The 21351-nt window shown below is 54.0% G+C and overlaps 1 protein-coding gene across 1 annotated transcript in view; it reads right to left on the bottom strand.

Annotated features, from left to right (window-relative positions):
* MDN1 (midasin AAA ATPase 1) overlaps positions 1-21351 on the bottom strand; it is an 85055-nt gene that overhangs the window by 22576 nt on the left and 41128 nt on the right. Inside the window, exons 47-76 of the mRNA XM_078615516.1 lie at positions 21136-21320; positions 20314-20543; positions 20047-20160; positions 19336-19465; positions 19054-19178; positions 18209-18342; positions 17546-17691; positions 17291-17411; positions 16475-16706; positions 15925-16147; positions 15672-15795; positions 14816-14995; positions 13683-13879; positions 12862-13118; positions 12555-12694; positions 11900-12000; positions 10692-11388; positions 9508-9669; positions 8222-8531; positions 7461-7699; positions 6710-6805; positions 5553-5647; positions 4684-4928; positions 3933-4042; positions 3054-3127; positions 2720-2891; positions 1925-2072; positions 1272-1418; positions 478-601; positions 224-329 (exon numbers count right to left, since the gene is read on the bottom strand). Coding sequence (XP_078471642.1) covers positions 224-329; positions 478-601; positions 1272-1418; positions 1925-2072; positions 2720-2891; positions 3054-3127; positions 3933-4042; positions 4684-4928; positions 5553-5647; positions 6710-6805; positions 7461-7699; positions 8222-8531; positions 9508-9669; positions 10692-11388; positions 11900-12000; positions 12555-12694; positions 12862-13118; positions 13683-13879; positions 14816-14995; positions 15672-15795; positions 15925-16147; positions 16475-16706; positions 17291-17411; positions 17546-17691; positions 18209-18342; positions 19054-19178; positions 19336-19465; positions 20047-20160; positions 20314-20543; positions 21136-21320 — 5364 coding nt within the window. The remainder of the gene's footprint in view (positions 1-223; positions 330-477; positions 602-1271; positions 1419-1924; positions 2073-2719; positions 2892-3053; positions 3128-3932; positions 4043-4683; positions 4929-5552; positions 5648-6709; positions 6806-7460; positions 7700-8221; positions 8532-9507; positions 9670-10691; positions 11389-11899; positions 12001-12554; positions 12695-12861; positions 13119-13682; positions 13880-14815; positions 14996-15671; positions 15796-15924; positions 16148-16474; positions 16707-17290; positions 17412-17545; positions 17692-18208; positions 18343-19053; positions 19179-19335; positions 19466-20046; positions 20161-20313; positions 20544-21135; positions 21321-21351) is intronic.

Raw genomic sequence — 21351 nt, 5'->3', positions numbered from 1 at the left:
CATAAAACATTCGAGACTGCTGCGAGCTTACATTGTCCATTATAAACCATTGTCATACTATCATTCTACGCTCCCACATCATACGCGTTGGTTTGTCACACATACGACACTGGGCCTACACTTTGGCACGGTCCTGGCACGGCTCGGTTGTACTGTGGAAAAAAGATCCGAGTTCCACAATGGGGGGAGAGGGGGGGTGAGTTTCCATCTCCGCCGGCCTCACCTTCGAGGGGGCAGTGAGGACAGTGCGCAGACCGCAGCGACGAGCCACCGAACGGTAGAAATAGCGCTGGCAGTCCGTCCAGCTCCTCTCCACGTGCTCCACCATCCTGGGAGCCAAAAACGCAGCACACAAGTTCCATCCAGCCGCACCGAGGCAAAGTCCTCCTATGAACTGGCCCCCAAGAGGACTTGTTTGAACATTGCCGGTTGTCACCCCTCGACTCATCGCGGCACTCGCGGCAATTTTGCTCGTACCCCTTGAGCGATTCCCCAAGCGGCGCTTGCAGCAGAGCGGTGGGGACGTCCACGGGGGGAAGCGACATCCACTCGTCGTCGCTCGAGATCCGGGCCACCGTGAGACCCTTGCGATAAGAGAGGCCTGCGGGAGAGAGAGGCGGACGCCATGCATAAGCGCATGACGGAAAATTCTATTGTGCTGCAGCGTACGCAGTGATGCATGACATTTATTGTCATTCCTCCGCACCTCCGATTAGCATGGGTGGCTAAGTACGGTGCGAAAGAAATTCAACATACATACAATACAGACAAATGCATGCGTTTACAAACACAAACATGCATTAACACACGTACACAACAGGTCCCTGACACACAAATACAGGGTGGTTAAGAAACAAATGTGAACACTTCTGAGAATTTGCAGCAATACCACAAGTCACATGCCTCCGGGCGCTGGAGAAGATTCCAGGCGCGTGTTGACAATGATGGCGAACAAGCGGAGACTCTTTGACTTTTTGAAGCGATTAACACACATTTGATATCACTCTTTGGTAAAGTCAAGGTGACTTTACCGAAAGAATCAAAGAGTATCGATTCCTGCAGTCACGAAAGCTTCAAATCAAGATTTGTTATGATGTTTCAATGTATCATCCGTTCTTTTTCAATTCAAAACTATATTCCCATAAAATTGATAAATACAAATTTAAGCACCCTGCATAGACAAATGCGCCCCTCCACACTCGGCGTCGGTCCCCGCCCCCCGGCCCCCCCAGAACACCCGACATGCCGCGTCACCACCGACTGCCTCTTACCAGCCCTGCGCAGGAGCCTGAACAGCTCAGCCAGGGCTCGCTGCTTCTGCTGCTGGATCTGCTTGGCCTCCGACCTCTGCTTGTCCTTGTCGGACGCCGGGTTCACCGACAGCACCTGCATCTCTCGGATGGATGACGCCACCTCGCCTGTGCGGGGTCACGAGGCGCCACCACCGTTACATAACCACACGACCACCAGGCGGAAGTGATGAAACGCCGTCAACGCGTGCGAGGAAGGTGTAGACAAAGATTATTCCCGAAGTGATGTCGCTATACTCGCGTGTAAGCACGTGCTCAAAGACGCACACTGCTGTAACGTGCGGCATATATAACAACAGCCGCCGTTGACCACTAAGTGGTGATGACGTCACCACTAACGCGCGCTTTCAGATGCGCTTCTGTGGCCGTCTGGAACACTCTTCCTTCCGATATTAGGAAGCCACTCGGACCTATGCACTTTGATTGAAAACACACTTCTTCAGAACTGCTTTTTGTGTTTAGTTTGTTGTCCTTCCCCAGCACCTCCGATTAGCACGTTTGGCTATATACCGTGCAAAAGAAGTTCAACATATACACACACACAGGACTATAGTTCTATCGAAGTGGTGACCGCCGTGACGACTATAGACCAGCGATCGCACGCCGCTCGGCACCTGTGAAGTGGTCGAGACCCTGGATGAGGTCGGGCAGGGCACTCTCCCTGCGCAACTTCTGGCAGAACTTCCACGTGCGGGCAGACAGAACGGGCAGTCGCCCCTGCAGGGACTCCTGTGGAGAGTCCACGTCTCCCGGTGCCACATCCTGCAGCACACAGAGTCGCGTGCACCATGTGCCATGAGCCCAGCCGCCTGAGTTCAGATTCCTGGCCACTGCTAACGTCGATGGTAAATCGATATTTGAACAAAACAGTCCTGGGACATTCCTACCAACAACTCACACTGACAACACGTTCTGTAAGGAGGAGGTCAAACGACCGCTAGAATTACCGGTGTTGGGCAGATGGATGACCAAGGGGAATAATATGGGGGCAGAGCACCAGGCTGGCAACACTGGGTTTGCATGTGGGTTTCAGCCAGTGGTGGAAAAAGTGGGACCTCAAGTGTATGGAGGTGACGGTGGTCTCAGTCCAGTCACAAATGGATGCACAGGGGAAAAAAAAATTCATACAAAAATGTGTGTTTTCATTTAATTTGGTGATGTGCCAGCTCTGAGAATAAGAAAAAATATATATCAGTTCTAGCAATACCAATTTTATGCAAACACAATTTCTTAGCAGTGTGTGAGTGGGGAAATGCTGCCCCCTTGTGTATGGACTTGAGGTCAGAGAGCTTTGTAATATCTGCTGTTTACACGGGACATTCAATAACAGGAAGAAGTGCACTGCACACTGAGATAAACAAAATGCGACGGAGCAGAGCGTCGGTGCCACGTGGTCGAGCCGAGGTCACCTGGAGAGAGGGAGAGACCCAGCTCCGCTGGTTCCTCAGCACCGTCACCACGGCCACGGGGTCCTGCGACTGGGCAGCGTCGGCCGCAACCGCCGGGCCCGACTCGGTCAGCGCCGGTCGGCACGGCTCGGAGAGCGCCTCCTCGAACTTGCGCGAAAACCGGAACAGCGTCCTGCCGGGGGGAACACGGGAGCTCCGTCACATTGAAGCAATACTGGCGGCGCGAACCGCCAGAAACGCGCAAGACTAAACGTGAAGAACGTAACGCACTCACTACGTTCAGCCGGTGCACCGAATCCGGCATGGTCGTGTCTCTGGAGGCGGTGGAGCTCACCTGTGCGTCTTGTTCACAGCCTCCTTCATGGCCCAGAAACTGGCGTCGTTCCACCGGCAGATCTTCACAAAGTCCTGCACGGGCGGTGGGATTAAAGCAATGAAATCATTATAAACACAAACATGGCCGCACAGTAAATTATCAGAACAATGACTGCACACTAAAAATGTTCATAGCAAGATAAACCGTAGCCCTAAACTTTGGAAAAAACTAGTTTTACGGATACTGGTGATTGGGGAGTTCTGTAGTTCTGCCAAAAACATCAGGGTTTGTGTGTTTGGTGGGAAGACTGTGTTTGCTAATTACCCAGAATTCATAGCATGTCTAAGAAAATTGTATCTTATTTAAAATAATCAAAGTTAATTTCTAAAGACCAGAGGTGGTGACGATAATCACAACCTTACCGAGCACTGATTTGCCAGTACAGACTCGTCATTAACACCGTCTTGTGACAGGACAATCCATAATAAGCACACGGTACTGACAGGGCAAAGACACGACTGACTTATTAGTTGAAGATTACACTTTACAACGCGGTAGTTTACAAAAAAGTATGAAGAAGGTTGACACGGAAACTTAAGAGTGGTGTCAAACATTCCAATATAGGACCAGAACGATGGCAATTAGTTAACGCCGGTTCTGGCTTCCTTCCTGCTAGCCTGTGGTTTTCCCACGTCTCAAAAACTGCCTGCGATACAAAATTCTACAGCGGTTTGAGATGCGATTGGCCTGAATGACGCTACATATAACAAAGCTATGCAATTATTATTATTAAGCAGCTGCGAATTGATACACGGACAGAGTGTCCAATTGACCTTTGATTTAACAGACGGACGGAGGAAGAGAAATAGAGGCGACGGCCAGCTGTGATTCACGCACCTTCAGCTCCTTCTCGATGGCCTTGCGTTTCTGCGCCAGGGCTGAGCGAACGGACTCGGAGAACTGGCTGTAGTACTGATGCAGGTTCCACAGCAATCCCAGCAGTGCGTCTGCATTCCAGTTGAAAGGGTAAAAACCTACTACTAAACCTATCCGTGTTGTCCAGTTGCCTGTTCGGACCGAGAGTTGTAAGTTGAACTGCCGCGCGATAGATGGCGGTGGAGGCATCTACATCTGCAGAACAATAAGAACCAGTGGTATCTACATCTACAGGAGATTAAACAACTTTTAAAGCCATTCCCTGTGTTTGGTGTACATGCCGTACAACATGATTGGAATCGACAGGAGTAAAGTTGGACTTACGAACAAATCAACTTACGAACAGACCTTTGGATCCTAACTCATTTCGTAAGTAGAGGAGTCCCTGTACTTACGAACGACTGCCAGCGCGCATTTGCCTGCTCACGCCACCGCTGCCGGAAGGGCCTCTACGATTGGAGGGGTGCCTTGAGATGAGATGTTAACTATCTCTAGGCAATCTTAATTTTAGAACTTTCTCTAGGCAAGTAGGGGGCAGTGACCCCAACCACCTTCCCGCCTTTCCCCTGCCCCGAGGGCATCTGGCTCCGGGCCTGTCGTCCGCGGACTATCTGTACTCCCCTTCCCCATCGCTCGCGCTCTGTACCGGGCTCTTGTTTAATAAACATAATTATAATTTGCGTCGCGCGCGCACGCACGCACGCACACACACCTCTGCTGGCGGAGGGCGGCAGGTGCACGGCCTGGCAGTGGAAGGAGAGCAGCAAGTCGAGGCGACACGGGAACTCCCCCAGGGTAGCCCCCTCCATGAAGGCCTGCAGGGTGGAGGCCACGGACGCCAGCGGCGAGTCCTCCGCGGAGGTGCCGTTCTCCACGAGCTGGTGCAGCGAGAACCAGCTGGCGTTGGTCTTCTCCGCGCACCGCGACGCCACGCTGTCCAGACACTGGGCCCAGCAGCTGCGGACGGAAGGGGCAGCGAGAGGAAAGATTTCCCGAACAAACACGATGACCGCCGCGTTCTGGAGTCCGTAACTCTCAAACCACCCGACTCACCATATCACGGCGATGTTACAAGGACAGTTTTGTCGACCGCCATTGGAGGTAGACAAGGGAGTTATGAAGGGAAATGGAAGAGTCTACGGCCAAATCGTCCAGAATGTATCTTGTCCGATTACAGGGGATGCGCTTGTATTCATGCTTGGATGGGCGATCACCGTGCATCGACAGGGGTTATCCATTAGTTTGTATTTTAGTTAGATCGTGTAAATATAAACGTGCAATTAAACCCGACACAGCCGATTAATAAGGTTCGTCACGTAAACAAAACGTGCCAATTAGTTGCTAGCTCAGCACACCGGCGTGTTGGAGAGTACACTCGGAACATTTACAATTCGAGTACCGTAACATTTCGCCGGTAATTACAACCGGGGGGGGGTCACAGGCTGCGGGGTTAAATCTCGGGGGCAGCAGACGGCACGAAGACAAGCGTGGCAGGGGCCGGTTTAGTGGCGCCCTGCACCGGTGCTCTCTGGGACACAGGCCGCAACCTGGGGGGGGGGTGGGGGGGGGTGGCGACATCACCTGAGCTCTAGCTTGCGGAACTGGATGATCAGCTGAGTGACGGCGTCCAGGTGGGGTCGGAGGCTCACGGCCCGGCTCGCGTTGCTCTCCCAGTCCTGAGGAAGCACGGACGAGCGGGGAAAAGGAGATTAGGCCGCGCGAGTGTACGCGTGCCCACACAACACAGACCTGGAACACACGTTAAAAAGACTAAACTATAAAACTATTTTTTATTTTACCAGGCAAGGCGCACTGAGCTATTTAGCTCTTTTTCAGAAGTGGCCCGGCCACAAATGATAGCTCGACTAAGTGGCTCAGCATGTAGAAATGTACAGCAGCCAAATACTCTAAATGTGGAGGGAAAAACCGAAGGATTTTGAAAAAAATCCACACGACCACCGGGAGAGACACGCAAACTCTAAATATACAGCAGGCGTCAGCGTCGGGATCGAATCCACGACCTCCTGTATACCAGGCGAGGTAGTTAACATCTCGCCAGTGGTGATATGCGAGGTATTGCTTGGGCAATAACAAGGAATAATTTCAAAAGCCGATCCTTTCCATAAAAAAATATTTAGTTTGTGAAATTGGCACAGTGTCATGAGATGAAAAATCGATTTAGAAACCTCGATGAACTGTGTGCATCATGTTACAGGGAAAGGCTACAGTTAGCCGAGACTAACGATGGAACGGCAGCCTAAAGGATAGAATATACGCCTAGTAGCATGTCCCCTGCTGGGATAGAGCGATAAGATCAGCTCATGCGCAAGTGCTAGACGGATTGTCGTACGGAACGGCCGTGAGAGATTCATCCAGCAGTGAACAGAGCGTGGCTGATGAGGATAAAGATGATGCAGGCAGCTTTGGGTGCTTTTTTCTTCTCTCATTTGATGTTATACTTACATGGCGCCTTCACTCAAGGCGCTTGACAAAATGGTGACAAGACGAGAATGATTCACATGGGAGGGGCGCGCAAGGGCTGAGGAATGCGCGACTGCGATAGAGGGGTACCTACGGATCATGAAAGGCGAGGGGAGGGACGGGAAGGAGAGGAGGGGCGAGGGGAGTGAAGAGAATGGGCAATAGAAAAGAGGGAAGCTTTTTTTTGTTTTAGGTGCGGGTTAGCTCCCCCATGCACACCAGCCACACTTGACTCGGCAAACCACGGAACCCGGTACCTGAGCCTTGGCCAGGAGGAGCTCCAAGCCGTACAGGAACTTGGAGAGGGGGCTGGACAACGAGAATCCCAGGATCCTTGTCATCACCACCACCAGCTGGGGAAATCAAACATCGCATCAATTGCACTCACAGTCTTCAAGTTTCCTTCGTAGAATCACCCCTGCCACCGCCTCTCCCCTCTCGTCTCACTCAACTCACCACCACGGCCTCTCTTTGGTAAGAGTCTTTCCGCACCGCTGCTCCACGTTTCTGGAATATCCCTTCTCGCTCATCTAAAGCTTGGTTCCCTGTTCTTTTGTCCCTTTCAGACCAAGACACTAGAGCTTACGAGCTTACTGGCCCATGCACCTAACTTTTTTCCGGCACCTCGTGCTCCCACATTATGTTCGCATGGTCTTTTTTTTTTATTCGCGTTTGTTTAGTTTACGACCGTTAAAAACCTCGTTTATTCGTTGTACAATGTTACTGAAGGACCATCAGACACATCACTAATTAATTCAGAAATATCGATTTTTTTTTTTCCCCACCTTTAGGCTAACGGCCAGAATTCAACACAAAAAAGACGTGGCGGAGACGAGGCAGTACAGCCAGCATCGTCGTGACGGAGCGGAAATGCGGCACGGACGAGTCAAACACAACGGGCGGGACAGAACCTGGGACCGAACATGTAACAACAAGAGATCGTGACGACCCATAGATTTGTGGGAGCGGAGTGACTCATGGGGGTCAACGGGCGGCGCTCGCTCTCACCTGCGAGAGCGTCGGGTGCTCCGGCCACTCGTCCAGCAGCTGGGAGACGCGCACCGTGAAGGCCTTCAGCGGGGGCAGACACTGCAGTGCCTGGGCCGCGTTGGGGCTCTGGTAGAAGTCGTAGTGGGCCCGCGAGGATTCGACGACGTCGGGGCCGCCCGGTGACTCGGCGACGCTGTCTCGGATGAGCTTCGACATGAGCAGGTGGGCGCACATCGTGTCGCGCTCCAGGCTTGCGTCTGCACGGGCGAGGGGGGGGGGGGGGTCGGGGCTCGTTAAACGGAAGTCGCAAGCGCACGTGGAACGCGGGGGTTGTATGTACACAGCGATGTGCGGATGTCGCATTTTCCACTCTAACCATCTTAAGTGAATTCACATCACTTTCATCAGCGATCACAGCGTAAAAAATAACAACGGTTAAAGCTCTTAGCAGTCACAGTTCGTGTATGCAGTGGCTATAAACATGATCGTGTAAGCAAAGTTAAGCAAAGATAACTTGAAATGCATTCAAAACATGATGGGAAATAAAAAAAAAACAGACTATTTTGGGAAAATTTTTTTTTAAAAACTTGCCGAAAACATTCAAGGTCATTAATTTGTTCTGTTAATTATTAATTATTTACTATAACAAGTTTTTTGTTACGTAAAAACGCACGCTCAGCAGTGCCAAATTAATCCGCGCTGCATTCGTTGAGAAGCCCTCGCATCACGGCGACGACGACGACGACGACGACGACGCCGCCGCCGCTATGGCGACTCACCAACCACGGGGTACGCCTGTGCCATCACGGTGCCGGCGAGCTGGTAGGCCGCCGCGAAGGTGGCCATGTGGTCTGGGGGCGGGTGGGCGGTCGCTCCGGAGGGGCGGTACCAGGCCGTGTGGGTGAGGCCGCGGAAGGCCTCGGCGTGCACGAGGACTGCCACGCGGGCGCACTCCTCCGACACGAGCGGCGAGCCGTCGTCCCCCCCATCGCCGGCGTCGTCGTCATCGCCGCCGTCCGTGCCGTTGTGCCGAGGGGCGGCCTCGCCGCCGCCGTCCAGGCTGAACGTGGTGGTCAGGTCGGCAAAGTCCTGCGTGCAAACGAAGGGGAAGGGTGGGGGGCGGGTCAACGATTGCGGCTCGTGCAAACTACGCTGGTAGAGGCGGCGCAAGTGGTTGGTTGGTAAGTGATATCAGAACTGGTCCCTATACTCCAGAGGTCGCAAACGGGTTTTGATTCCTTACCCGCACCCGTACCCGGCCGTACCCGTACCGTACCCGTACCCGGCCGGGTATCGGGTAGGGTACGGGTATCGGGTACCTGATTGCGACCTCTGGGATGAAGCCATGTTGCAGGCACGGGTGCGTTGATTCTAGGAACTTGAATTGTGAGAAGAGACAAGACGTTGGGAAATGAGCGACAAACAGTTACTCACCAGTGACTCACGGTCTACCCGTACCCGTACCCGGCCGCACCAGGGTCGCAAACGGGTACCCGTACCCGGCCGGGTATCGGGTAGGGTACGGGTATCGGGTAGGGTACGGGTATCGGGTAGGGTACGGGTATCAGGTAGGGTACGGGTATCGGGTAGGGTACGGGTATCGGGTAGGGTACGGGTATCGGGTACCCGATTGCGACCTCTGCTATACTCCCACTCACATCAACAACCCGCACTGACCCAGCGGCCGTCAAGAATGGGCATTGAATGGAGATACCCGGCTTCCCCTTATCTCTAAGGCACTGCACTTAACTGAGGCTTAACAACAACACTGGAAGGTGCAGCTAGCTCCTCCATAATTTAGGAATTAACGAGTCGCCCAATCGTGGCTGTGGCGAAATGAAATCCATCACTCACAACGCCGATCAATGCCCAATACCAGGCTTGACGGGAGGTACTGATGCAATCTATTTGGCGACCCCCAGAAACTAACTCAACGTACACACTTATAAACTCGCTCCATTGCTTTTCAAATTCCATGTGATAATGAACGAACGAATGCCCTCATTTCCTTCAAACACGAGCTCTCGCAATAATCTCGTCCCCCCTCCCGCCATCCCCCACACACCTGGTCGTGCTGCGGGAAGCTCCGCCGGAAGTCCCTCTCCTCCTGCTCTTCGGGGGAGAGGCCGGAGCCGTGCCCCTGGCTCCGGTAGCGGAAGACGCTCGCCTGCTGATGGGCGCGCTCAGCTGCCAGCCGCTCCTGATCGTCGAACGCGTTGACCACGACCTGCGCGTGCGCACCGAAAAGCACTCGGACGATGACCACGACGACGACGACGCTCGCATTCCTTCACGAGCCCTACCGCCGCCCCCCCACGCGCGGTTCAGGTAAACGGTCGCAACGTCTCAAGCTTCCACACAACTCTAGATTTGAAGCTTTCGTGACTGCAAGGATTCATATTCTTAGGTTTTTTCGGTAAAGCCACGTAGGTAAAAAAATTTAATTAATAAAAGTAAAAAAAAAATAACTTTATACAGCTATCGTGCTGTGACGGTTCCACCTGAAGACGGAAACTTGTGTTGCCTCGGAAACGTCGTGATTTTTATTTTTATTTTATTTTACTTTTATTAACTTCCACGCAACCCCTCGTGGCCCAGGCGGGTCGGCAGCAGCGCTAACTGCCATGGGGCCCCGTGTTATCGCCGTCGCTGATGATGATGATAATGCCACAATCGCCTCCAGTGGGTTGAATGAATTGAATATTGACCCGCAATTAGCAAATGTCCCGTGAGCATCGCGGGCACAGTGTGTGGTGTTTGTGAGGTATGCAAATTATTATTCTAACGGACGAGATAATTAAGTGGGCTTGGGCAGGACGCATTGATCTCATAGAAGGGACAACTGCTGGTGACCGAGAATCACGATGGACTGGCAGCCTAAGGGAAGGAGATAGTGCCCAAGATTACGTCCACCGAGGAGATAAAGTGATTAAATCGGCTCGGGTCCAGGTGCGAGGTGGATTATTAAAGAAGATGACAGCGTGTGGGAGGCCTTTCTCCGCCAGTGGGGGTTAATAATGGCCGATGATGTTGATAACCACTTGTCCTCTCGGTGCCGTCTTGTTTGCACCGTCCTTCTCGACTGCGTTATCCAACTCATTCGTATCGTCCGCATTGACCATTCCTTCTCACGTGTTCAACGAGCCAAGAGGTAACACATTCGTGTGATTTACACAAACCACAGAGATTACAATCACCGCGTCGCATGCGTGTAGCGTGTGACGCACATCTCTCTCAGGTGACACGCACCTGCAGCAGGTGCTGGAGCAGCCTGAGTGAGGCCGCGTCCATCTCTCCGCGCAGCCGCATGTGGTTCCTCAGGAAGAGCAGCGCGAGCACCACGAGCCGCTCGGTAGCTTTCCGGGCGACCTCCGACCCCTCACCGCCGGCGCCGCCCTCTCCGGCGCCGCCCTCTCCGGCGCGGCCGAGGGCGTCCGCGACGGCACGGGACGCGTCGCGCTGACTCAGCGCGTCGGCGTGCGCCAGAAACGACGGGAACTCGGCCGAGACCGACGGCAGCTTCGCGAGGCACGAGACGAGGCTGGCGGCCGAGCGATCGGCGGCGCCCACGCGGCGCAGCTCGGTCGCGGCCAGACGCACGCCGTGTTGCAGCTGCGCCACTCCGCACAGCAAGGGCGTGACGACGTCCGGGAAGCCCGCGTATCCATCCGCCAGCCGAGCGCGGAACTGCTCCAGCGACGTCTGCCAGGCGGCCTCTTCGCGCAGCAGGGAGGCGGAGGCCGAGGCGGTAGCCGACGGACGCGAGAGGGACTCGGCGATGCGCGCGAGCAGCCGGAGCGCCCTCTGCGGTTGGCAGATGCTGCTCACGAAGTGGGCGACGTCTCGCGAGAGCCGCTCGTAGGCGTGCGGCTCGGGGCGGTGAGCCTGCTTCTTGGACAGCTCGTGCACACGCTCCCGCAGCACCTCCATCCTCTGCTGCACGAAGCTGAACACAGAGAGCGGGCACATTCACAGGGCGACGTCGTTGTAGGTATCACCGGTTATTTCATTAAAAAAATACTTTGTTATATTTTCAATGGGTTATCACCTGGTTGTAAAGAGGCCTCCAATTTTAATCTGATTACAGAGGCACTTGCAGTCTTAGTAGGCCATTGACTCAACGCAGCCATAGAGCCATGCTCCACCGTGCTGCCCCATGCCCCCACTGTGCCCCCACCGTGCCCCACCGTGCCCCCACCGCAGCCCCACCGTGCCCCACCGTGCCCCACCGTGCCCCACCGTGCCCCACCGTGCCCCACCGTGCCCCACCGTGCCCCACCGTGCCCCACTGTGCCCCCACCGTGCCCCACCGTGCCCCCACCGCAGCCCCACCGTGCCCCACCGTGCCCCACCGTGCCCCACCGTGCCGCACCGTGCCCCACCGTGCCCCACCGTGCCTCCACCGTGCCGCACCGTGCCCCTACCGTGCCACTCCGTATCCCCCCGCGCCCCCTTACCGGATGCGTGGGTGGCAGTGAGAATCCACGCGGAGGTCTCGGCCTGAGACGATGTGGGACAACGTCTCGCGGGCTCGCCACTCACTCTCCAGCTCGTGCAGCTGCAGCAGGGACAATCATTTCGTCACCCACTTGCGAATAATTACCGGTACGATCTGCGTTGCCTGTGTGGTTGGTTCAACGTATCTTGATTATGGTTTACATTTTACATTTTCACAGCTTATATGAAGAGTTTTTAAAACATGAAAAGTTAGGACTAGAAGTTGGGTACCTGGAAATAAGAGACAGGAATGAGATTTGAGTTAGGAACCCTGAAGTAATTGTGAGTGTTAGGGCACAGTGAGCATTTGGATTGTGTATAATAGAATATCTGAGAGCATTAAGGCTTATCGCAAGGGTTAGGGCTAGGAGCTTAGGCTTACGTAAAAGAGTTAAGGCTATGGCTCGCATTAGAATTAGCGGTAACAGCCCAGGTGCCATAGTTAGTGTTATGGATATCACTGCTATTTGGGAGTTATGGTTAGAGTCGGGGTAATGGCGATGGTTACATTTAGAGTTAGGGCTGTGCGTACAGCAGGGCTCCAGCTAAGGATTGGTTTACCGCTATGGTTAGGGCTGGGGCAGGGACTAAGCGCCAGAACACGGAAAATCTCACCTCCTCCTCCGTGTGCCGAAGCTTCTGCGCTCTCTTCACCATGGGGTCAAAGTGCGTGCGAGGTCGCCAAGTCAGCACGGCCACCAGGCCCAGCTTGGCCCACAGCTCCGCTCTGTGCAGCAGCTCTTTTTGCCCGCCCCCTAAGCAACGGGAGGGGGTGGGGGCAGGGTGTGCGGGGGGCCGGAGGAACAAACCGGACTCACGATCACCGGGCCGATTCAGGGGACGCGTCGCCGGCGGCAAAATCCAATTCAATCGACGAGCCGTCGGCATCGTCGCGCGCGTGCACGCCGACCGACCAACCGACCTGGCGCGTCACGCGAGCCGCCGAGGGAGGCGACGCAATCCTCGAGCAGCTCGGCGACGTCCGCGGGCAGGGCGGACGCCCCCCGTAGACACCGGGCCGCCGCGTCCGCGAGTCGCTCCTCGTCCCCCGCGCTCGCTTTGCCGCGGGCTCCCAGCGCCGTCGCCATCGCCGCGGGCTCAGAGGCCGGGCTCAGCGACTCGGCCGTGCGGGAGAGGAGCACACGCAGCACGGAGCGCAGGAGACGGCGGTCGACCTCTCTGGGTGCGGCACGGAGAGTCGGGTTTAACGTGGTAATTTTTTGTTTTTGTCCTTCCCCGCACCTCCAATGATAGCATGGTTGGCAACGTATGGTTCAACATTTTACATGTATTTGTTTGTCAAGAAAAAAAAATCCTGAGTATCCCAGATTCTTCACAGGAGGGCCTGGTGCTCCTCTACGGTGGTAAGAAAAGCAGAGTGCCTGTAAAAAACCCCACAATTCATGTACTGCCCTTTTGTCAATTCACCGGTGGATGAAATTCTCGCCAAACTTTGTGAAATGTGGCGCTTATTTTACTTTACTTATCCACACTGCTAAGTGATGCTAGCCATTGCGGGGAATGAACTCAGGTCACTAGGTTCATAGTGCTGTGTGGCAATCACCATGTCACCGCTCCACCCCGTGCCACATACACTGCTTCAAAATGTTTGATTCTCACACGCGGCATTAAAACACAAGGACTTGAGCCTAAAAATCGGTTTCAATCGATGAATCCCCGCGTAGCCACATGGACGAGAATTTGAACATCCCTTCACCCCCTCCAAGGCGACTTTATGCTCACGTGAAATCGGGCAGCGCGGCAGACGACATGTTGCTCCACACGACTCGACCCACGACCTCCAGCTGCCGGGTGCGCTGCTGCCAGGCCCCCAGGGTCACGTGACCCGCGGGGTCCTCCTGGGGCGACCAATGGCCGTCGTTGCCAAGGATACGGAAGAGGCAGCCCGAGAGGGCGGCGCAGCTCAGCACGCCGGGGCCCTGCGCAGAGCGGAACGAGCAGGGAGAGGAAGTCACAACCCCAACATTAAACGGCTCTGAGAAAGCGATGAGCAACAAAATGACGAAGGCCAGAGGACATAAGAGGTGGTGATGTCACTTGTTGTTCTACACAAGGCCGCCCCTTTTTAAATCCTTTATATTAAGTTCGCTTGCTTGCTTGCTTGCGTGCTTGCGTGCTTGCGTGCTTGCTTGCTTGCTTACGACCGTGCAAATCGTTCGGTCGTTTTTTAACCCACTTCCCGTGATCCAATCGAGCTGACATTTTCCACACAGACTCGTTGTGCGAGACAATTAATGTTCGTGAAAAAAAATTCCCAACATTTTACACTTTTTAGTCAAAAAAAATTATTTTACATATATTCTAATAGAACGGACAGTGTAAGAGCCCAGAGCGTAACCCCTCCACAGGCTGTGGCGGAGTAGCGCAGTTGGTAGCGCCCTCGCTTCCCATGCCAAAGGTCGCGGGATCGATCCCCGCGTCCTCCACAGGCGAATATATTTTTAAATCCTTTATATTAAGTTCGCTGCCACGCATATAAAGGATTTATAGTGAAAAACTTCGTTTTTACGGGTTATACTTATTTTTACATTTTTGTAGACTGATCTCTTTAAACTATTTCAAATTCAAAACACAAAACTGGGAGGGCAATATGAACTACTCTGAAATGAACACCTAATTATTCTCTTCTCCGAGTTCTATGAATCCTTTCTATTTGGTTGAAGAGATTCCAGCTAGAAGTGCGTCAGCATGATGCACTGCTAGCTGCAAAGTCTAAATAGAATTGTCTTCAACTAATTTTACACGATGCCCACAGAAAAATCGAATTGTGGAAAAATAAAGTAAATGTTTAAAGAACATAAACAAATGTGAGACAGACTGACTTGTCAAGAATCGTTCACGTGAACCGAACACACCTTGAGAATCGCGCCGAATGCAGGCGACAAGGATTGGGTCGATGTGGGTGACTCCTGAAGGTCGGTGCTCGATTTCCAGCCCAGCCAAAGCTCAGGGCGACTGGCGGCTGTGTTGCTCCACAGCTGGGAGAGGGCAGCGAGCAGCAGGTCCCACCGAACAGAGGGCAGCACCTGGCGTGACTGCAGGGTTAAGGCAAAACAAGAGACGCTTGTAATTTTGTGACATCCTTACCCTAAATAAATTCAGCGGGCTCAAGAATATTTTTCAAAAAGTTGAAATGGTGACACAAATTCACTTCACGTCGTTAAGCTTTCATGGAGGAGATGGAGCGATGAAATAACTTCGTGTCCAGATGCTAGGACCATGAGAGGTGGTGATGGATTCGGGAGGCCTTTATATCCAGCAGTGGATTTAGCATAACTGAACGTTTGTATGTTGGAGGAGTACCAGAAGAAAACAAATGCGAATGAGATAAAAAAAACACAACTAATGCCTGTTTCCACAACCACAGGGGAGAGCGTGCTAGCACGGTGTTTGAACTAGGCCGGTCTGACGAGCAAGCGTTCACACAACAGTCCCTACCCAGTCGATCTGGCACCAAGTTGGTACGGGAGCAAGCAGTGCTCTTTTTTTTCATCTCCACGCCGAAAAACTTTTACTTGGGCCAACCCCAAAACTGAGTGAGATATCATGGGGCGAACGTGGAAACGGGGGCCTATTTCCTTCTCGAGGAGTGATTTTTGGCGTACGAAAGGAAATTTCACCCAGAATCCCAGCAGTGCCAACTCAGCGTTCCGACCACCTGGCCACCCCCACGAGCCGCAAAACAATCGCGAGGTGCCGATGCCGAGTTACCGGGAGGCCGAGAAGCCCGTGCAGGAGGCCGAGCTGTCGTGGGCACGAGGGCGTGAAGCGCGAGGAGAACGACACCAGGTGCCTCACATCCTCGCCAGCGCCCCACGGCGGCTCCTCACCCACGCTGCGGGCGGTAAGGGAAACATAATTCGGGGGGGGGGGGGGGGGGAGAAATCGGCGAATCGCCGTGCCGACAGGGCGCGTGACCTCCGTGTGCCGAGGTGAGCGACGCGACGGGGCGGTGGATCCCAACCTGTCGGACGCGGGCACGTTCAGGAGGGCGGCTACGAGTCGGCACTGGGAGCGCAGGGAGAGCTGCTCCAGCACGGGCCACAGCTGCACGCGGCTCTCCAGCGCGAGCAGCGCGGCGTCGTCCGCCGCATCGCCCGGCACGCTGGTGCCGCCCGCTTCCAGCGCGCGTCCCAGCATGCCTTGCTTCAGGGTGCTCCACGATGACGTCAGCTCCCTCAGGGCTTCTGCGTCGGCCGTGCGGAATTCAGGATGAGACGTATGACGTCGTCAGCTGGTTTACCGAGTCTCTCAATAATACTGTCAGCGAGGGAGTTGTTTCAAGAGATTATTTCCGTTATCGTGATATTTTACAATACAGTATTAATACAATGACAACTATCTTAATCATCGCAATCACCATGTTCACGCCAATGCTGAATTAAGGTCACCATCCCAAGCTGCTGCCATCCATCGTCGGGGAGACATTCATCCTTGAGTGGATCGACCGCGGCTGATAGTGACGATGGTTAATACGACAAAAACAACTCGCACGCACGCACGCACGCACTCACCGGCTCCGACCTCCGCTCCTCCGTGCTGCAGCAGCAGCAGCTGCTCCCAGACGCGCGTTAGGGCGCTCCGAACGCCGTCGCCGTGCGTCGGGCCCGCGCGGTCGCACACGGCCCTGAGCCTCGCGAGCGCAATGAGTGCCTCCTCCGGGGATCGCGGGGCGTGGGTGAGCGGCGTGCAGAGGCGGCTCCAGGCCTCGCTCAGCCCCAGCGCCACCTCCACCGCCTCCCGCTGCTGCACACGGCGGAGGGGACAACGCGCGTGGGCGAGGGCCGCGACCGCCAGGCACGGAGCGCGGCGTTCAATGGCGCTTGCTTTAATAGAAATAGTAAATAATCAAGTTTTACTGTACTGGGTTATATGTATTCAGGGTGACAAAGTCACCCTAAATCTACAAACAGTTATTTCCAACTTGTTATTCGAAATGAACAGCGGCGAGAACACGTTTTCTCGGGAGGTTTTGCCAGTCGCTACTGTATGACCGCAACAAAAACATTTCTAGAACAGAGATAACTAGAGTCATGCTTATGGTGACGATTATAATGACGCTAATGACGGCGAGGGCTTGACGAAAACAAAGACTTGACATATTCTTGGTTCTTTCGATGATTGCTTGTGTTGCAGTCGAAACGTCGTGAGAATTTTTATTGTTTCATATTAATATTATTTTATTATTTCCCTTCTACGTGACTTTACCGAAAGAACCAAGAATATGAATCCCTGCAGTCACGAAAGCTTTAAATCGAAAAGACTTGACATTTTAAAAAGGTCATACAACGTGCGACGGTGAACAGGAGCGGTGGGGCACACAGGGCTACCTTGAAAGGCAGGGGCCACCCGAGTGACTTCCGCATCCTGCTCAGCGCCGAATGGCGTGCGTCGGGTCGGCCCAGGTGCTGGTCCAAGGCCGACACCATGGTCGTCAGTTCAGCGGGACACCTTGAGGAGGAACCACACACACGCACACGCGTTCACGAGCGTCTCTCACTACCACCCAGCGCCGTGAAAACGAAATGGCACCACACTCGCGGTGAGCAGCAAGTTGTGAGTTTTGACCGCTTGGGGCCACGTACCCAGAGGGGAGTAACGCTTCATCGCCACAGCCCGCCTTTCTCAGCCAATGCCAGTGCAGCGCCAGCATTCCCAGCATCCCTTGTTCGCAGGAAGTGACCTCACATGCTTCCCAGAACCAATCGCGTCGCTGCACACGCTGCAGCAGCTGCCAAGATAACGGAGAACGATTAGAGCACGGATAGGCCAACGCAGGACAGGAGGAACTGACGAAAGAATGGAAGGTGGGATGCCTTTGCCCAGGGGAGGAGTGGGGGGGGGATCAGCAATATGTTGACATTCAGTAAGAACCAGTTCCACACAGTCAACTCTCAATTAGTAAAAATAATGGGGAGAGGTGTGGTTCAGACAAAGAAAAAACACAAATACAACAAAAAAAATCCGTAATTTAGGCTGCGGAAGTGTACGTATTATAAATACGTAGATCGTGTCGTTTTTATTGTTCCTTAAAACGATTCGGTTTGCTTGTCAACCATTTTACGGTCACGTGGGCATTGACCCGCGACGAGTGAGGAGCGGCTCACGATGAAACCAGCACACGTGTACACACCTACACACGTTTGTTTTTCTTTCCGCAAGCACAGTTTAATCCACAAGCCGGATCCACCTGCCCATGGAGAACTGAGAGCAAGGCGTAGGTGGAGACCTGTGGGCTCTGTGCGTACCTTCGTCAGGTCCTCATCGGACACCTCCTCTTTGCCACCACTCGCCCAGCGGCCGAGCCAGTCGTCCCACAGCGAGAGGAACGGGAACACGAACGCGACGGCTGGGTGCGGCAGAGACTCGGAGCCCAGGGCACCTGGACGTGTGGGAGACAAGAGCACGCGGTCACAAAGACAAAGATCCCCCCCCCCACCTGTGTAGCCTACATATACCGTTTGGCCAAGTGCTGTCCGTGAGCAACTGTGAAAGGCCGGCACAGCGCACGATGGGTTGGCGTGGACAGAAGCACGCCTTGGTCTCTTCAGAACTGATCCTTACACACCGCACCAGGTGCTCGTTTAAAAGAACATAAGATATTCGCCACTGATGCTGGCCATGGTTGGGGGTTTGAAGGGTAGTGCACTAACCGATACACCATTGCATTAAATCACAAAGACAAAGATCCCCTGTATAGCCTGAACAAACTGTTGGAGCAAGTGCTGTAGCAAGTACCTATGATGGCCGGAACGGCATTCTAGGGCATTGGTGGCGAGTATTATGCCTGGCCGCCTTTGTCTTCCTGGTGGTGATGTTTAAACATCACACCAGGTACTCATTTGAGGTAGAGTCACCAGGGGAGGCCCAGTACTCGTTTGAAAATTGCCACTGGTGTTGGCCATGGGCGGGAATCAAACTCAGGTGGCCCGGGTTCACAGCGCAACGCGCAAACCGCTACACTGCTATTCCCTACCAAAGTCTCTCACACACGCACGCGCGCGCGCACAGATACACGCGACTCGCGTCTGGCACAGCGCTTTGCAATTCCCGTGAGCTCAGCCGAGTGAGACGTTTGCCGTGCGGCGCGTACCTTTACTCAGGGCGTAGGACGTCTTCAGCACCGACGAGTTCAAGTCTTTCAAAGTCCTCAGGCCCGACTCCAGTGCCAGCGACTCCACGTACGACTTCGCTTTCCTCTCCAGCAGAAGGCTCATCCTACAGCAAGGTCCGCAAGTTCAACACACACACACATACGTCCAGCAACAGCAGCGCACGGTCAACGCGGCGAGACGCAAGCTCACTCTCGGCTACGGCCGGCGGGTTGGGCCGAGCGGCGGTGGAGCTTGCGGATCGCGCCGAGACGCAGCCGCACCTGTTTGCCAACGAGAAGAGCTGGGCCGGGCAGGGGTCAAGGCCAGCTCTGCGGGCCCTGTTGGACACGACTTCCAGGTACTGCAAGTTCCACCTGATGTCCAGAGGGAAGTCGGCCAGAGACGAGGGGTCTGGGGCACAGCCAAGGTGGGGAGGGGGAGGGACACAATAAAACCACGGAATTCATAAACTAAAACGCACCGGCCGGAAGTCACGTGACCGTTATCCTGGGCTAAGTCAGGGCATCGGTATGCCATGGTTTATCCGTTTTATTACCAAAAAAACCCCGTTATTTCCATAAAGAGCAAATGTAGCCCATTCGCAGTTTGTTCTTTTTTTGAGTGCTTAAAAATGTTTAAAACACAAATAGCACGGTGCTAATTTAGGACTGCCTGGCGCGTGACGTTTATGTGCAGCGTGGAAAAACGAACTAACAAGAAAGTTAGCAATTCATGACATTGGAACATTTTTGAGCCTCAGAATTAAACGAACTTTTATTTTTAGGGGTCCCCCTAAAAAGAAGAAGAATCCTGTTGTATGGGAACAGGGTATGCCTGCCCGTGTTATTTCACAGACACGCTGTACCTACATCATCGACTGTGTTAGGGAACAACGTAATGTCGTTGCATAAAACACCTCCGGGGTGGGGGGGCAAAAGAAACATTTTAAACTAAGAAAAAAAACCACACAGCTGTGTCATTGCTTGTTGCACCTCCGGCTTGCTGTGCAAGGTGCTGCTGGCAGGACACAATACGGCTCACGAGGCCGGTCTCGGACACAGAGTTGAGAGCCTCGGACACCGCCCGCAGAACCGTCCCAACTTGGCCTGTGCAAGAGGCAAACAAGGGGCAAACGCAATGCGGCACAAGAAAGGTTTAAAACACGCCGAAACTTTCACCAGCATTTTTGCTCAACACTTTCGCCAAAGGTTCCACCGGCTCTCGTTTTTTTACCGATGCACGTGAAAGGGCACGCTCACCTGCATTTATGACGCCGCCATTGGCCAGGTCATTCAACCACCTGACCCGCAGCAGCCAATCCTGAGGGGAGGCTCGTTCGGCGACGAGTCTCGCGGCGAACGGGAGGAGGGCGGAGTTGTCAGTGGGTGGCGTCGATGGCGCGGCAGTGGGGACCTCATCAGGTTGGTCGTTCGGCAAACCGAGGACCCCGATGCTTCGTCGCAGGTCCCCTAACGTCAGCGCATACCCCCTGCAAGAGACGGTCAATGTGAATGATTTGCATTCATTTCATTGTACTGGGTTGAGTAGATATTTTACGGTCAAATTATTTGTAGTGAATGGTGCTTGTGAGAATCGATTATTTGCAATGTTAAATAATTACTTATTTAGCCAGGAGTCCAAGGACTCTAAGTCAACAGGGTCCTGCTTACAAACCCACATGCGTGAAAGGGGCACCACTCTCTGCCATTCAGATGGAACAGACGGAGGCCTCACTTGCTGTATCGTCTTCGCATGGCAATCCAGGGTTTGGCTTCCCCTTGACACCCATGGGAAGGGGAGTTTCACAACATTTGTGTGATCCACCAACACTCGCCGCCAAAACGCTGGATTGTCTTCACTAGAGTTATAGTGCCCCTCTCACCCCCCCCCCCCGCCCCGTTACAGACAGATATTTAATGCATAAATGCTTTGAAACTTAGTTAAAAAGCATTATAAAAGTATGACCTGTGATGGTGAGGAATCCATTAATGACCACAGAATCAGAATCTTCATTTATCCTGGAGAAACCCCATCAGTTATGAAGCCCTTTTTCAGATGTTCCAACAGGGGCAGAAACCGACCTTTGACCTGCAGCGGCCAGGCAGTGCAGCAGCAGAGCCCCGTCACGGCGCACGGCGCAGAGCGACGCGTCCCTCGCCAGCGACGCCACCGAGGGCACGGGCTCGGGGTAGCGGCCAGGCGCCAGCAGCTGTGGCTCATCGCACATCACGTGGGCAGCGTGCGCCTCCACCGTCTCCAGGGCCCACTGAGAGGGGACACGACCACGTGGGGGGGGG

This window comes from Lampetra planeri, chromosome 47 (assembly GCF_965212315.1).
Source record: "Lampetra planeri chromosome 47, kcLamPlan1.2.h2, whole genome shotgun sequence".
Taxonomy (NCBI): Eukaryota; Metazoa; Chordata; class Hyperoartia; order Petromyzontiformes; family Petromyzontidae; genus Lampetra; species Lampetra planeri.
Note: the sequence above shows the minus strand (reverse complement) of the source record. Positions and strands in the feature narration are given on the sequence as shown.